Genomic DNA, 17,801 nt, shown 5'->3' with positions numbered 1-17,801 from the left:
TAATGTTACGAAATAATTTAGAAAATACATGTTATACATAAAACATTGCTCTGATAAATAGTTCGAGCTGTCATAGCTGATGATGATGATTGATAAATGAACTTTGACCTCTGACCCTCAGAGCATCTCTGAAACCTGTGAGATGTTATTAGACCGTTGATTAAAATTACCCCGTCTGAGTGTCATTCTGGCAGGACTCTCAGCTCATTAGTTTTCTTGAGCCAGATGAAGTGCCTTCTAAAATCAGCTGCATGCGCACTTCGTCAAATATAGAGCCGTGATCGCAGCATGAGACTGACATTCCTACAGGCTCTCATAATGTTCTCATAAACTCAACAAATCACATTAGCAAAATAGCAGGAGTCTTAACACATCCAAACGATAAATAGAGGGATTTGTTATATTTGTTGGAATAATCATGTGACTTGCATTTGACCCATCAGTTCTATTCTATTCTATTCTATTCTATTCTATTCTATTCTATTCTATTCTATTCTATTCTATTCTATTCTATTCTATTCTATTCTATTCTATTCTATTCTATTCTATTATGCATTTCTGCACATATACTGTGAAGAACACTAGTGGCTATTTTGTAATAATTACAAATACAAATAGCCCCCAATTACATACTGGAATCTCTGTGCTATTAAAAATAATATCATGAATGTTTTAGTTAAAAAGAAATTGATTAGACAAGACATATTTGAAAAGCCTATGCACACCTGTCATCGTTCACCAGCAGAACTGTATATTAATTCAGCTATATTAATTTATATTTGCTATATTTTGTGGGTACAGTACATCAATTGCCATAAGAATTGTTTGTGATTGTTATTGTTGTTATTATCTACTGTTCAAAAGTTTGATGTTGGTGAGTTTATTATTATTTTGAAAGAGGTCTCTTTTGCTCACCAAGGCTGCATTTAGTTGGTCAAAAATACAGTTAAAATATGTAATATTGTAAAATATAAATAAAATATTGCAAGCTGTTTTACATTTTAATATATTGTAAAATGTCATTTATTCAAGTCATCAAAGCAGAATTTTCAGCATCACTTCTCCAGTCACATGATCCTTCAGAAATGTTTGTTATATGATGATTTGCTGCTCACAGAACATTTCTGATTATTATCAATGTTGAAATCAGTTGTGCTGCTTCATATTTTTTTTTTGTGGAAACATTGTTTAAAGATTATTTGATTAACAGAAAGTTCAAAATAACTGCATTTATTTTAAATATATATATTTTTGTAGCAGTGGTAAAGCCTTTTCTATCACTTTTGATTAATTGAATGCATCCTTGCTGAATAAAAGTATTAATGTCTTTAAAAAAAAAAAAAAAAAAAAAAAGACCATTTTTTGAATGGTAGTGTTTTTTTATATTGCACATACTGGCATTTGATCAAATGTAGAGGCCAGACATTACAGTGAATTTATCATGGTTTATCATGTTAGGCTGTTGCTGATGGTATTTTGTTATCTGCAGATTTCAGGAGCGTCAGTGGAGGAGACGCTGGTGGATGAAGTCATATTATCTGTTCTGCGTGTAGTGGTTCATAAACCAGCTCTCTACACCTGTCAGGCTACTAACCAGCACAGCGGAGGATACAATACCGTCAAAGCAACAGCAAAAATAACTGTTTCAGGTCAGTTTAAGGAGTCTTACTATATCCAATAGTTTGTCTACTGATTTGTCCCTAAAAGTCCCATAGTGTCTCGTAAAATAGCAGAGATACTGAAATATTGATACTTAGCTGTAAAAAATAACTACAAATATATAAAAATGGGGCTTCCTGTAAACAGCATGTGAAGATTTCAGAATATTTATCATTTAGATGACAGTAGTGGTGAAACCAAATAACTATTTTATTGTAGTAACGTGTAGTAACTATGATATTTAGCATGAAGTATGGATACTATGGTAAATGATGGGTTATAACACATGAATAGAGAGGTGACATGAAACAGTATTTGACAACTGTTATCACTGTAAAATGCCTGTTATCTGGATGTTGAAACAAGGTTGTCCTGATCTGTTATGAACAGACTTAGGTACCTCAAAATAGTTCAAATGTCACTGTTATCAATCATTTATTTAAAATGATCTCCAAATAGTCCAATAGTGCATGCATATGCAGTTATAATTGATAATGCCGACATGAAAAAATGCACTTACAAAAAAAGTACCATGTTAATTTGGAAACAACATTTATCATGGTAATACTATGGCATTCTTTGAAGTACATGGGTGTACACTACCATTCAAACGTTTCGAGAACTTTTATTCAGCAAGTACACATTCAATTTATCAAAAGTAAAGACATTTATACAGAATATTTCTATTTCAAATGAATTCTGTACTTTTAAACTTTGTATTCATCAAAGAATACTAACAAAATATATCATGGTTTCTTAAAATAATATTAAGCAATTGATAATCAGAAATGTTTCTTGATCATCAAATCATCATATTAGAATGATTTCTGAAGGATCATGTGACACTGAAGACTGGAGTAATGATGCTGAAAATTCATCTTTGATCACATGAGTAAATTACATTTTACTATATATTACAATATAAATTGTAATAATTTTTCACAATATTACTTTTGTTACTGTATGTTTGATTTATAAGAGACTTGAGAACTCAAAATACATTTTCATTTACATTTTCAATACATTTCAAGGTACATTTTCATTTAGCAATATGATATACTGTACGTCACATTACTAACTACTACAGTCTCTGTTCCAGGTTACTGCCACAGTGTATTATTGTAAGGCTGTAATGTCACCAGTCATAAAGTTTGAGCAAAATCAATTTGAGATGCTTCTGTTAACAAAGGCCCATGAAACGGGGCTTCGTAAAACACTCACCCACTGTGACCTACTGTTTCAGCCATATGTTTCTCTGGCTGCTTTTGTGTAAATATGATGAGACTGCTCTCTAAGTTTCAGCAGCTGTGTTTCTGGAGCCAGGATTTCAGTTAGCTTGCCTTGTGTTTGCATAGCTGTTCGTTTGCCTCCTCGAAGCCCTGAAAAGCATCCCTGCGCAAACATGCCACAATGGGCTTTAGCCATGTAGAGAATGTATACAATACGATTAGGCAATATGGAATTAATTATTGAATTAACTGAGTAATAAATGTGTCTATCTGATGTTCATTTCTACCTTATTCCTTATTACATGGCTCTCCAGAATACTTGACTCTCATTGGTCAATCAGCATCTGCAAAGTTAGATATAATAATGTATCATGTGTGATAATGCCTGACTAATGTTTTATTTCTTATGGGTGTTTATCCCCCAAAAAAAATTAAAAATCAAAGTTTTGAAGAAAGACACACTGTCAGACCAACCCGATCTCACGGCAATTCGTACTTATTTTACGAGGTGGCTAATTCGTACGAATTTCTACGACCTCACTCGTACGAATTTCTACGATTCTTGCTAAATAGTACATATTTTACGAGTTTCCCAATACGTATGAATTCGTACGAATGACGTACCCCTGACCCCGCCCCTAAACCTACCCATCACTGGGGTTTAGACAAATCGTACGAATTCCTACGATTGAGGTCGTACGAACTCGTACAAATTAGCCACCTTTTACTCACTAGTACGAATTCATATGAATTGGTCGTGAGATAGCGTTGGTCAGACTGGATTATTCTGTGGAGGAGATTCTTGAATCCTGTCACATGAAATCAGGGAGGGCTGTTAAACTTCACACCTGCTGTATGTCCAGAAAGACCCCCCAAGTTCTGTCTCTGTCCTCCTCTAACACACACAAACATTGAGCCAAGCCAAGCACTGCATGACAGGAGAATGGTCAGGCCGACAGAGTGGATGTGTTACTCTCGGACATTAAACAGATATTGTTTGTGCTTTTCTCTCTTCTTGGGCCTGTTTCTGGTGGCCGTCTCTGGATCCTGTCACTTTCCAATAGAATGGAGGTAAGAATAAATTTGCATCCAATTGAGTGGCACTTCAGCATATAATATATACACCCTTAAAAATAATGGTTGTTTATTGGCATCTATGGTTCCATGAAGAACCTTTAACATCCATTGGGCAAAAGGTTCTTTATAGTGGAGAAAAAGTCTCAGAAGTGTTCTTCTCACCAAGAAAACCCATGATGGTTATTTTATGGCATAACTGTAAAAAAATAAATAAAAAAAAAATAAAAAATTTTTTTTAAGAGTGTATATGAGTCCTACCTGGGTGAATCTTACACAATCTGTTAAGAACATGTGTAGGTCATATCACCCCAAAATCAAAAGTTATAAGAAATTATAGGTTACACTTTATTTGGTCCCACTTTATATTAACTGGCTTTAAGTACTATGTACTTACATCGAAAAATAAGTGCAATGTACTTATTGTGTTCATGATGTATTTTAAAACACTTTTGCTGCTATGAGGTGTGATACTGGTAAGGTTAGGGTCAGGTGTGGTGGATTGGGTGGGTTTAAAGGCACACTATGCAGTTTCCATTTTTCTCAAACAGCGACCCCTAGAGTCGCTGTGGAGTACTTGTATTTAACGTTACTGTCGTAAATACCACTCACGCAGAGCCGTCTCTGCACTCTTCCGACCGCGCTTTCTTTGTTTTCTTCGTCGACTCTGCCATGATTCACGTCTAAAATGCGTGTTAGTGTCTTCCATAGAAGCTGCCATATGTTGTTGATGGATGTGACGTCGTGCCATAAAGCAAGTCGTGATTCTCGCGACATTTGGCGGAGCGCCACCTCTCAAACCTGCATTGCTGGTTTTGCCAGGATTTGCTGGAGTCGCCCTACTACGAGTTCGTTTACCATAGAAATGATTTCGAAGCTGTTATATTAAGGTACATATCTTGCATAGTGTGCCTTTAAGGGTGGGCTAAGGTGTAAGGGAAGGGTCAACAGTGTAATTACAAATGTAATTGCATACATTAATTACAGCTGTATACATGCAGCTATTTTTAAAACATAAGTACAATGTAAAAACATGCATGTACACAATACGTCTATTGTATCAAATTATTTAATTTCAATGCAAGTACATAGTACTTAAAGCCACTTAATATGAAGTGGGACCACATGCACTTACTATAGGGTTAGGGTTAGGATTAGGGTTTGGTTTAGGACTATAGTTGCATGTAATTATTGCAAATTTATTGCATAATGCATATTTTATAGTTATTCCTAAGTACGTGTAACGTGTAACAATGACACTAAAATAGATAAGATGTAAGTAAGTTTTGTCCGTGTGCGAGTCACCACACTAAGACTCAGGGTTGATAGTGAATCATGTTAATAGGGCTTGTCATTCAATATGACATCATCTTTGGATGGGGAGCTATAATTGATAAGAAACCTGTATGCAATAAAACAAATGAAAGACAGATCATGACAGTGTAGTGACTCAAGTCAGTCGGAAGTTGCGTTTAAGCTGACTGGAGTTCTTTCACTGGAAAGAGCCACTAAAATTGAATCATCATGTCTCTGTTGATTTCAAATGATAAATGCAAACGTATACACATGTGCTGGATAACGCAGTTCACTCCTTCCCTAAAAGCCAGGCACGCCATATGGTCTAAGTTACACATGAACTTAAATAAACCAAGCTATTTTCCAAACGATTCAGATTCAGCATCTGGATGCTATTAGAGCAAAGTTAAACAGAATGAACTAATTGTAAGAACGGCACTTTATTCTTGTCAATTGCGCAGTGTGTGCATGCGTCAGCGCATAGTCATGAGACGGAGTTGTGTATGGAAACCTTGAAGCAACATCTTTATATGACTTGAGTCCAAAACAGCCATTCTGTTTAGCAGAAGTCAATGATGAGGGCAAAGTTACTCTTTGACAACTTCCAAACCCTACTACATATCTCATAAACACAGTTTGCTAGGGTAAGCATCACTGTTATTATTTCTCAGAGAGTTATGGTTTTTCCTGCACCATTTGTATTACAAACATGATTAATGCGTCAGATTATGTGGTTTGTTGAGGAGAGTTGAGCTGTTACATTTCAAAGCCATCAGACGTTTTAACTGGTATGAGTAAAAAATGGATATTTAAGGATTCAGCCAAGTCATGTATTGGGACTAGAATATTTCAAGGTGGGCTGTTTCAACGCTATCTCACGACCAATTCAATTGGGCAACTCGTGAAATATGTACGATTTAGCAAAAAACGTACAAATTTAACAAACATATGAATTCGTACGAATTAGCCACCACGTAAAATATGTACGAAGTGCTGTGAGATTGGGTTGGCTTTTTCCTTTGTGAAAAAGAAGTGCACTTAAACGTGCTTTTAAAACGAGTTCTTATTACGGTTTTTCATTATGGTTTATGGTGTTTCATTTGCGTTTTTTTGCTTACAGACGACAACATTGTCCAAACGATCCCCTGTTCACATGGATCTGTGAAAATAACTAAAAACGCTGTATTATTGATGCGATGCCAGTAGTTGGCGATGTCAATTTTGTAAAGAAAAACTACTCATCTACAGACTATTTGGATGTGCATGAGGTCACCATTTTCACAAATGCACGTTTTTGTAGTTTACAGGGAGATGATAATGGTGTCGTTTTCAAAAACTTGCACTCTGAAACCAGTTTTCAAAAGTTTGAGTTTTCAGGCTCCCAAAATGATGCTGTCATGTAAATGAGTTGAAAGTTTGGTAACACTTTATTTGATGGTCCCTTTTGAACATTCTGTTAACTATAGGTAACTTTGCAACTACATGTCAACTAACTGTCATTAGAGTATTAGTAGATTGTCTGCTTAATATCTGCTAACTCTTTATTGTGATGCTCCTCAGCAGACATTTTACTGACTATAAGTAACTTTATAACTACATGTCAACTTATTCTAACTTGAACCCTCTTAATACTCTACTAATACTTTATTTTGAGTTGGTAGACATGTAGGTGCAACATTACTTATAGTCAACAGAATGTGTTAAAGGGACCATCTTAATAAAGTTAAACTGAAAGTTTTTAGTTGAAAACTATGTTGTTGTTTTTTTAATTGTTTGTGCTACAAGAGCACATTCAATTCAATTAAGCACACTTCTTTTTCACAAGGGTTTACTTGAATCATTAATCAATCACCCAGAACATGCATACAGAACAGCGACCATCCTTTAAAAAGCATTTGCAACCACAGCAACCTTATAAAAATCACACAGAACACGGTAGCAATGCGTTGTATCATTATTTTGTTGTCTTTAATATTGCATTATGATGTCTTATCCTATTTAGATTGTACAAAGGCAACGCTGGCTATTGCAGCACATACAGGGGCGACGTGTGTCGGAACCTGCTCCGTCGCAACGCTCTGGTGTTCTTCAACTACTCTCTCCCGAACCCAGAGGATGCGCAGGAGTACCTGGCTCAGAGTGTATGGGGGGAGCTGGATGGGGTCAGCTCATTCTGCAGGCCTGCTGCCAGATCCCTGCTCTGCCACGCCACCTTCCAAGACTGCAATCCTTCGGGAATAGGACCAGCACCTAAACCTGTCTGCAGGTAATGAAAAGGTTCTGTTCTGTGGGGTACATGGTAATATACCATGTAGAATATACTTTTTTTCCTTTCTACTCTTTATAATCCAAAATAATCCAAACAAACGAGTTATATGAGTCATTCTTTGTATGTGGTGGCTTTTCACCAATTGTTGAGTAAAAAGTGCTGAATAAAAAGTAGCTTGGATCAGATTTCCTAACTAGCAGAGCAAGTACTATACACAGTCAAACATTTGTGTCACTGTCACTTGATGGTGGATTTGGTGAAGAATCTGTCAGCGATCAAAATACTGATTTTGAAGATGTTAAAAATTATAGTTTTGGTTGATGGTTGAGATCATGAATATGGCCAGATGCTGAATGTACTGGGAAATGAGCTCTGACGATGACAGCGATGCCGGTAAAAAGCGTCTGCTCCAGTTGAACCCTTCCAAGTTCTAAAAGGAAACCATTTATTTTAGGCGTCAAATCTCACCTAAGCTTACACTACTCCTACATCCTATATCGGGTCAGAGGTCACTCTTCCACCGGAACTAGACCTGCGTACGGCCATTACCGGAAGCTAGTGATTATAGTTTAGAGTCAGTTTATATTTTGGGTTATAAATATGGATATTTTTCTCACAAAAACGCATTGATTTGCTTCAGAAGGGCTTTATTAAACACCCTGGGAGTCGTATGGATTACTTTTATGATGGATGGATGTACTTTTTTGGGCTTCAAAATCTCAGTTACTATTCACTCCCATTATACAGCTTGGAAGAGCCAGGATATTTTTTTAATATAACTCTGATTGTGTTTGGCTGAAAGAAGAAAGTCATAAACACCTAGGAGGGCCTGAGGGTGAGTAAATAATGGGATCATTTTTATTCTTGGGTGAACTAACCCTTTAAGGGTTAAAAAGCAGTTTCTAGTGAGAAATTAAATTAATTTTGACTTAACTTGTCACTGTGACTTCATTTCTTTTTTTTAAATGTATCTCACAAATACAGGCTTCAATGTATATTTGTATTATATTGTGAAAAACTGAATAAAAAAAAAATCTAATAATATATATAATATTATAATCAAATTCAGTCCATATTTTCAAATTACATGATTTTCCTAATGGACAGAAAAGGCACCACATGCAGAAAATGATTCATATCACTATTTAGCTAGTAGTCATTTGGAAGATGCCTTTATCCAAAATAACTGACAGTAGTGGAGCAATCTGAGGTTAAAAATCATGCTTAAGGGAACAATGGTGGTCGGCCCAGAAACCAATAACTTTTCAAATACTAGCCCTGAGTATTAACCACAGCACCACCCATGCTATATATACTGTATGTACAATATACGTATAAAACAGAAACTGTGCTGTTGCTTCACAGGGAACACTGTCTCGCAGTAAAAGAGCTGTACTGTTATAAAGAGTGGCGTTCTGCTGAGGAAAGATCTCATCAAGGGTTCACACATAGCACCCCTCTCCCAGAATGCACCTCTCTACCCAGCCAGCAAACAGACCCATCCTCATGTACTGCAGTTCCTTACGTTGGTAAGAGTGACACGCTATTACATAACTGTACATCTTCCTGTGGGGTGACATTCGTTTCGATCTTTGTTTAGTTATGAAAATCCTGTGATATTTTGGGGCTGATTGTCAGTGATGTCCATAAAGCATCCGTCCCATGAAAACAATGGGTGTTAGTGGAAAAACGCCACGTATGGTTCTTGGCAGGACAATGCTGAAGGATTTTTTTTTTGTTTGTTTATGTGGAATGCCTTGTGAGGAATGTGACGACAGTGAACCTGTAGATGGACAAGATTAGTGTGTTTTATAGCCAAAGCATGTGAGGAAGGATCAGTAGGGGATGTTGGACAGCTGAGTAAATGTTCCCATCTAAAAGTTTCCATGCCATGTTTGCAAACTGCTGTCTAACTTGTGAAGCGGCAAAATTCAGTGGGAAATGGCAATGAAAAATTCTAGGAAAGTGGGTATTATGTTGTGTATATCTTTTAGAAACCTACATGATAACATAACTGGTTAATGATTAAAATGAATTTCAATGAAAAACACATTATTTTTTTGTGTTTTATTCAGATATCAATAAAGATCAAGTTACATGTAAGTATGAGTTTGACTTTATATTCTCTTCACATATAGTGGGGTCTATAAGTCTGAGAGTCCATAAAGATATCTTAGATTTATTTTCATTTAAACTTGTATGTGAATTCCTCTGTTAAAAAAACAAAAAACAAAAAAAAAAACACTGAAATTAATGTAAAATAATTAGTATTATTAATTAAATTATTTTAAATTATGAAAATAAAGATGTTGACTAACAGCCTCAGACCTTTACACTCCACTACATTTTTTTTATGTTTCTGTCAAACAGCAATAAAAACACACATTTCAATATACTTGACCATTTGTAATTTATATATATATAGCAACATGTTACAATGACAAAGGAAGATTTTACCAAGGAACACACAATGTCACAGCATCTGCCATTCCCTGTCAGCGATGGAACCAGCAGGTAAATTCTTAAAATCAAAATGGACTCTATTTACTTTTCTCAGAAATGTTCCTGCTCATATTTTGTGAGATTATTCAATACATGTTACTTTAAAGGATGTTTTGTCTTCGTAATCTTTAATCAAATTGCAATAACTAGTACTGCCAAAGGCTGGCATCACTTAGACTACATGTGTAGGGAAAATAATGTTAGCTAGTACAGTAGTTAGCCAAGTAGCTACTTATGCATAGCTTTAGACTACCATTGTAGGTAATGCAGCCTTTCCAATCTTTGACAGTAGTTCATTTGACAAAGAATTTTTTTTTTGCATATGTTGAGATGCTCGTAAAGAGACATGCCTGATTTAGAATATTGGACAAAGGGTTAAAAATGCACAAATGAATAAACAAAAATGTATTATAACATGCTGTCGTTTCCTCCTGTAGCTGTAATCAAATATACTAACTTGTTTTTTCATCACTTTCCTCAAACAATACCCTAACCCCAAACAATCCGAATGCTGCATGTTGGCATGCGTTCAGTGACCTTCAAATGATATGTACACAGGAAACACTGTTTTCACAGCAAAAACAATAGAGGGTCAAAATACACAAATCCAGAAGTTTCCTTTGAAATGAAGTTTTGAATGGAGAAGATTTTGTCTCTTTTCAAAACAATGTGAAAGGTTTAATGCATGCAGTGGTTTTTAACCTGGGAATGCTGGAAATATCAGGGATAATGGGGATATTGAATTTAGCCGCAGATGATTTGTGAGTGACCACAGGTTTGAGTTTGTTTGTTGACTGCTCTCTTTTTATCCCATTCAGGATCCCCATCAACATAGACTCTCTGTAGATGTAATTCCTGAGTTGCGAAATGCAGAAAACTACTGTCGTAACCCAGGTGGAGAGAGTGACAGGCCATGGTGCTACACCACAAACCCTAATGTACGCTGGGAGTACTGTCTGGTGCCCAAATGTGGAGAAGGTATATAAATGTATACCTAAGCAATTAATAAGATACATTGTTGACTGGAGTAGCTAATCCTAGATTGACAGTTTACTCTGACATAAGTCAATGTAAAACAAAAGCTGTTCCAAATCAACTGCATCACCATTGTTGTTCTTTTCTTTAGTTATCAGTGTGAAGACTGCCCCCTCGATTCCAAAACCAGTCCAGTTATACCCACCTCCTCCTGTGTCCACAGCCTACTCAATGAGCGTTATCATCTTTGTCATTGCTGGCTTTGCTGGGGCAGCCTTCTTTACCATCCTCATCCTCATGTGCCACAGAAGAAAGAAAATGTGGAAAAAGAGGAAAAGGTGAATAATGGACTGATTAATCTCATTTAAGTTGTATAGTCACTCATGGAATTCACACAATTAACTGCGCTGGTAAAAGGTTGAAGGCTCAAACCTAATTTTGAGGTTGACTCATTAGGACCGATGTAGATGTACCAAGTAGGGTGTGTATTGTATCTACATCTATTGTTAGTCATGAAACAACATTTCCTATTAAACTATCATAATCCCGACCATAAATCTAACTCTAGCAAGACATATAGTGTGCTTCTCAAACAGAAGGCTGCATCCTACTGAGGCTGCATCCTTCCTAGTCTAGTCCTTCTGAGGCTTGTAGGCTAGAGTCCTCCTCAGCATTAAACACTAAAAAATGAGACGGTATAGGAAGTGCGCATGGCTACGTCATAAATGTTTACACCTTGCGGTCACCGCACGAAAATACTATTTCAATTTAATTTTGGAAAAATACTTGTATTACAAATCTTTATATTAACTGGCTTCCTATTACAGTATAGTGAATGACAACTGTATGTGGTCTCCCAGTGGCTTACATTATTGGCAATTTAGAGTTAAATTATTAATTTACAGCAAAACAAAAGATAACATCTATACTTTCATGTCCGAAAACATCATTTTTGTCTTACATTTCATAATAAACTCAGAATAGCTCAGTACCGACTCATTTTCCGTCAGTTTATTTTCGTGAATTTCGTGAATGTGCAAAGGATTGTGTGTGATTTAAGGCCGCAAAGGATACATCCATTGCGTTCTTAAAAACAGGCCAAATAGGACGTGAAACGAAGGCTGCCTTCCAAGGATCCTTCATATTGAGATGGCCTTCAGCAACGTTTGATGACGTGGCAACCGAGATTTGCAGCCTTCGTAGGATGAAGCCTTCCGATTGAAAAGCCCCTATATTCTAAGCCAAGGGTGTCCAATCATGCTCCTGGAGGACCATTGTCTGCAGAGTTTAGCTCCAACCCCAATTAAACACACCTGAACCAGCTAATCAAGGTCTTACTAGGCATTCTACAAACTTCCAGGCAGGCGCGTTGAGGAAATTTGGAGCTAAACTCTGCAGGACAGTGGCCCTCTAGGACTGAGTTTGGATACCCCTGATCTATGGTAATTCTAAAGTCCAAATCTGCTCCAGGAGGTCCACTGTCCTGCAGAGTTTAGCTCCAACTTGCCCCGACACACCTGCCTGGGAAATTGTAGTATGTCTAGTAAGATATTGCTTAGCTGGTTCAGATGTGTTTAATTAGGCTTGAAGGTAAACTTTGCTGGAGCAGGATTGGGCACCCCTGCTCTAGAACATAGGTTAGCATTGGCCTACCACACGTGGACTACCATCCTGCAAAGTTTAGCTCCAAACCTAATCAAATCACCTGAAACAGCTAATCAAAGTGTTCAGGCATGGTTGAAAATAACAGGCAGGTGTATTGGAGCAGGGCTGAAACTGAAATCAGCAGGAATGTAGCCCTCCAGAGGTAAGATTGGCAACACCGTCATATAGATTTTACCTCCAATTCTGCTCCAAAACACCTTCCTGTAATGTTCAAGTAATCCTGGACACTTTGGTCAGCTAAGCTCTGCAGGAAGGTGGTCCTCCAGAAGCCTCCTTGAGAGTAGTACACCCCTACTACTGGAAACTCTCACCAAAAGTGTTCTTGACGTTGCTTTGGAAGTTGCATGACCTAAATTATTAGTAAACATATAAAAAAAAATAAAAAAATGTGCTTCTGTATTCAGTAGGGTGCTGGATACACCTACTCTGACCACCCTCCCCTCAGAGCTCTTGCTGGACAGACTTCACCCCAACCCCATGTACCAACGGCTGCCTCTCCTTCTCAACTCCAAGCTCCTCAGTCTCGAATATCCACGCAACAACATTGAATATGTCCGTGACATCGGAGAGGGGGCTTTCGGTAGGGTGTTTCAGGCAAGGTGAGAGCTACCAAATGTTACAAGCAAATGTAACACCAGTGGTGCTAATGTCTGTCCTGGTTTGGCACTGTCAGTGTTTATACTGATCATGTTTTCTTTTGCATGGTTTTATCAAAATGAACTTTTACATTGTGTGAATGATTAAATTAATCCAGTTTTTTTTTTTTTTTTTTTACAGATATGACTGAATACTTAGAAACACTTTAGTGACTCACCAGTTAGATTTAGAAAAAAATAAAATAAAAATTAACCAATGGTAAACCAGCATGCAAAGGTCTGACGTATACACACCAAACCACAATGTAATCCTGATATCAGGTTTATAGATACCCCTGGGAATTACAGCAGTGGGTAAAATGTATACACCATATGGCTGTCTCCTGAAATAAGATACTGAATAGGTCACACTAAACATGTGATGTGTTTCAGTATGAAACTTCCCTGTAGACACTATCGTGTGAGCAAGCCCTGCTGGGGAGGTTATTTATAGACACCCATTAGAAAAGTGTTTACTTCTCCAGGAACACACAGGAGCCTTCTGCACAGGAAGTGTAATCTTAATGGAATTCTAAGTTGGTTCTTGAGTTTCTGCCATTGTGATGCTGTTTCCACAATTTGGCATCACCATTTAAACTATTTTAAAAGGCGTTATGACCTGTTTGACAAATTGTGACAATATGTAGGGAGGAATTTGGTTTGAGATTAGTGAAGATTGCCTACTACTACTGCCCATAGTCAAGTGTTTATCATTACAGTAAAGATTGTATATGCTGACTGCCAAGCTCTGCAGGCTTGTGTATGCGTGTAAAGAAACACATGGCTTTAGCTGTACAGGGGCAGTTGTGTCCTAATGGTAAGCGAGTCAGACTGTTAACCCGTAGGTTGTGGGTTCAATTCTCAATTCCGGCAGGAAATGACTGAGGTGCCCTTGAGCAAGGCACCTAACCCCTAATCGCTCCCGGGGTGGCACGGTGAATGGCTGCCCACTGCTCCGGGTGTGTGTCCGCGGTTTGCAATGTTTGTGTGTGTGTGTGTTCAATGCTCACTACTCCTAATGTGTGTGCACTAAGTTGGATGGGTTAAATGGAGAGGACAAATTCCAAGTATGGGTTACCATGTCACTATCAACTGGACAGTAATTTTACAGTTGTAATGCTCTGCCTAGTACATTACTTCAAACGCTGGGTAATGCTGCCTAAATAGTCATCAAATGATTTATATTCCAGATTCATATTGTTACAAATCCATCGGTTGGATCAGCAAATTTTGACTAAAATTACTTAAATCTGATGCAAGCAAACTGTAACTACTACTTCCCAATGTGCCTGCTGTCCTTTAGAGCCCCTTGTCTTTCGCCGATGGAGCCATTCACCATGGTGGCAGTGAAGATGTTGAAAGAGGAAGCTTCAACCGATATGCAGAATGATTTTCAAAGAGAAGCTGCACTCATGGCTGAGTTTGATCACCCCAACATTGTCCGTCTCTTGGGTAATGTATCACAATTGTATGCCTTCAAAAGTTTGCACTTTTAAAATACATCTGCTTGTGGACACTCCTAAAATGAACCACATCTGCTTCCTATTACACGTATGCCCATTCCCCAAGGGTACCGCAATCGAAAAAGCCTTAAAATAGCTCAACTCATCCATTTCAGAGTTGACCCAGTGTATAACCCTGGATCAATCCCCTCTGTGGCATTCCGGAACCAGATTCAATGCCGCGACCCAGTGTTAGAATAACAGAAGTTTATTTTTGGTTAGGTATCAACAGTTGGAAGTGTAACTAAATCTGTCATTTGTGTATCTGCCATGTAGGAGTCTGTGCGGTGGGGAAGCCCATGTGTCTCATGTTTGAATACATGGCCTATGGGGACTTGAATGAATTTCTGAGACGGCGCTCTTCAACCCAGCAGCCCAGTCTAAGTCGGGATACCTTGACATGCAGCAGTCTTGTGTCAGAACCTGAGCGTTACCCACCCCTCAGCTGCCTGGAGCAGCTCTCCATTTCCAAGCAGGTGGCGGGAGGAATGGCGTACTTGTCAGAGCGCAAGTTTGTGCACCGTGACCTTGCTACCCGCAATTGCTTGGTAGCAGAAAACTTGGTTGTGAAAATTGCAGATTTTGGTCTCTCACGCAACATCTATGCGGCTGATTACTACAAAGCCAGTGAAAATGATGCCATCCCAATTCGCTGGATGCCACCCGAATCTATCTTCTACAACCGTTACACCAGTGAATCAGATGTGTGGGCTTATGGTGTGGTATTGTGGGAAATCTTCTCATATGGCATGCAGCCTTACTACGGGATGGCCCATGAGGAGGTCATCTACTTTGTAAGGGATGGAAATGTTCTTGCCAGTCCAGAAAACTGCCCACAGGAGCTGTATAACCTCATGCGTTTGTGTTGGAGCACTCATCCCACTGACCGGCCTAGTTTTGCTAGCATTCACCGCATCCTGGAAAGAATGCATGACCAGATGCTCAAATCTTGAAAATGCAGTTTAAAGAATCAAAAAGCTGCAACTATTCAGGAACTCATTCGAATCTTAAAGAGCCCGGAGGGATATTGAAGAAGGATAAAACACTTTAAGGTATCCACAAGAGCTCCAGACAACCCAGAGGAGACCTAACAAACCTTAAAGTGCCAACAAATACTCAAAAAACCCAGAGGAGCATTGAGGAAAGAAGCCTACATTTTTTGGAAAAGCTTAAGGAATACTCATCCCTCAAAGTCTTTGAAGATGAATGCTTGGGTCTGTTCATAGGATTTCAATTGTTTTCTTTCAATGACGCAGATGTACGAAGGCATCAGATGAGAGATAGTCAAGATTTGAGGTGGTTTCATATTAACAGGATCTCCAGTAAAGAAGGTCCACGTCTAATAATAAGGCGGATGTAGTGCAGTCACTGCAAGAACCTAGACTGAAATCTCTGCAAGCAGAGACATATAGTATGAAAGCTTTTTTTTTTTTTTTTTTTTTTGCTTTGGATCTACTTTGAGTTCAATTGTGAGAGGAATGTGCATCTTGTTATGGTTTTGTAACATTCATAAAAGAAGTTCATTCAAGAACATGCTATAGTGCTGTAAACTGAATAATGTTGTTATTGTTTAATTTAAGTTTAAAACATTTAAGTAGAATAGCTTATTCCAAAGTGGCACATCATCACTTTATTATTTTATGTTATAACAGAATAGTTTCATTTACTTTTTCACTAATTGATATTCCAAGTTAAGATGGTTATTTGTTTGTTCTCAGTTATATTTGATGTAAGTAGAAGTGAGTAAAAAATGCATATTGTAGAGAAGTGTATGTAACATTATTGCATCATATCATATCTCATAATCCACTAATATTAAACTGGTATGAATTAACCGTTTATTGTCATGAATTGAGACAAAGAAATCAGCTTAAAATCCAGTAATACGGCAGAATTATTGATGACTAGTTTTCACATGTTATAAAAATAAAAAGCAATTAAAACTATGAAATAACACAAGCGGAAGTATGTTTAATATGTAGTGACCAAAATGTTAAATATATCATGAAATTTTCCATGTATTTTGGACACTTGACTCTGTGTCTGGTAGGACTCACCAATTCATTTTCAGTTCAGCATATTCAAACCTTTGACAGATGTTTTGACAAAAATTCAGAAAAATATGCTTTGAGAATTTGTTATTATACACGCTTAGCATGATTTTTTGTATTATTATCATGTTATTATATTATTATTACTACATCATTTAACCAACTCTGTTAATAAGTGGTTATTAGCATTATGAATAGATGTTGGATATGAATCTGCTTGAAATAAAACTATTTATTAAAATTCTCATGGTGTTGTCTTGAAACCTTTCAATTCCAATAGCATCACTTGTGGTATATAGGTAACTGTTAAGAAATCGCTAGTCTATTGGACACTTGTTTTTCAATTTAGCAGGCAGGGGGCAGTGTTACATCACAGGAACTACAATGACCTCATGGAGCATGATTTATGACTCTACCTTTCTCTGCATTTGAGCCAGTTTTTGCTATAAGCATTCAAAACAGGAACTTACTGAGACAGTATTAAATCACGCTGGCATTTAATGAAGAGGGATGGTGAAGGATTTACTTTCAACGTGTGTGGGACAGTTTCTCTATCCCAGCATTTAATTTATCATCTAAGAATGTCAGGTCATATCTGATAATCCTAGAAATACATTGTCTTTGCCATGAGTATTTTTAATGGCCCTGAAATTTCCAGGAGTAAGCAAGGCAAAACCACAGACGTCCGAGTAGTAGGCCAGGAAAAACAAGTGACGAATGGATTCATGAGCAAGAACGTTTAGAAGACGGAGAGGCCACAACAAAACTGAGCGGGTGAATTTGGACCTCAGTGATTTTTATTCAAACCATACACTCTCTCTGACCCTTGTGATGTAACGGTGAAAAGCACCACATTTCTGATTATTCCTGATCACCCCAAAAGACAAAAGAAAAAACTCCTATTGAAATTGGATAGCATTAAGGATTTCATAAGGGAGAAACCA

General features: G+C 37.5%; 1 protein-coding gene across 2 annotated transcripts in view; it reads left to right on the top strand.

Annotated features, from left to right (window-relative positions):
- The window catches only part of musk (muscle, skeletal, receptor tyrosine kinase), a 33,951-nt gene extending 16,847 nt beyond the window's left edge, over window positions 1-17,104 (top strand). Inside the window, exons 7-16 of one of the 2 annotated variants that reach the window (XM_081354992.1) lie at window positions 1,490-1,653; window positions 7,261-7,524; window positions 8,893-9,056; window positions 9,603-9,626; window positions 9,953-10,041; window positions 10,848-11,007; window positions 11,156-11,342; window positions 13,074-13,268; window positions 14,608-14,756; window positions 15,083-17,101. In XM_081354992.1, the coding sequence (XP_081211118.1) occupies window positions 1,490-1,653; window positions 7,261-7,524; window positions 8,893-9,056; window positions 9,603-9,626; window positions 9,953-10,041; window positions 10,848-11,007; window positions 11,156-11,342; window positions 13,074-13,268; window positions 14,608-14,756; window positions 15,083-15,759 (2,073 nt within the window). In that variant the 3' untranslated portion in view covers window positions 15,760-17,101. Of the gene's footprint in view, window positions 1-1,489; window positions 1,654-3,124; window positions 3,960-7,260; window positions 7,525-8,892; window positions 9,057-9,602; window positions 9,627-9,952; window positions 10,042-10,847; window positions 11,008-11,155; window positions 11,343-13,073; window positions 13,269-14,607; window positions 14,757-15,082 lie in introns of those variants that run through there. The other variant, XM_081354991.1, reaches the window with a different exon arrangement.
- The last annotated feature ends 697 nt before the right edge of the window (window positions 17,105-17,801 follow it).

Source organism: Scardinius erythrophthalmus (genome assembly GCF_964197995.2).
Source record: "Scardinius erythrophthalmus genome assembly, chromosome: 23".
NCBI lineage: Eukaryota > Metazoa > Chordata > Actinopteri > Cypriniformes > Leuciscidae > Scardinius > Scardinius erythrophthalmus.
This window is presented reverse-complemented; position numbering and strand designations above follow the sequence as displayed.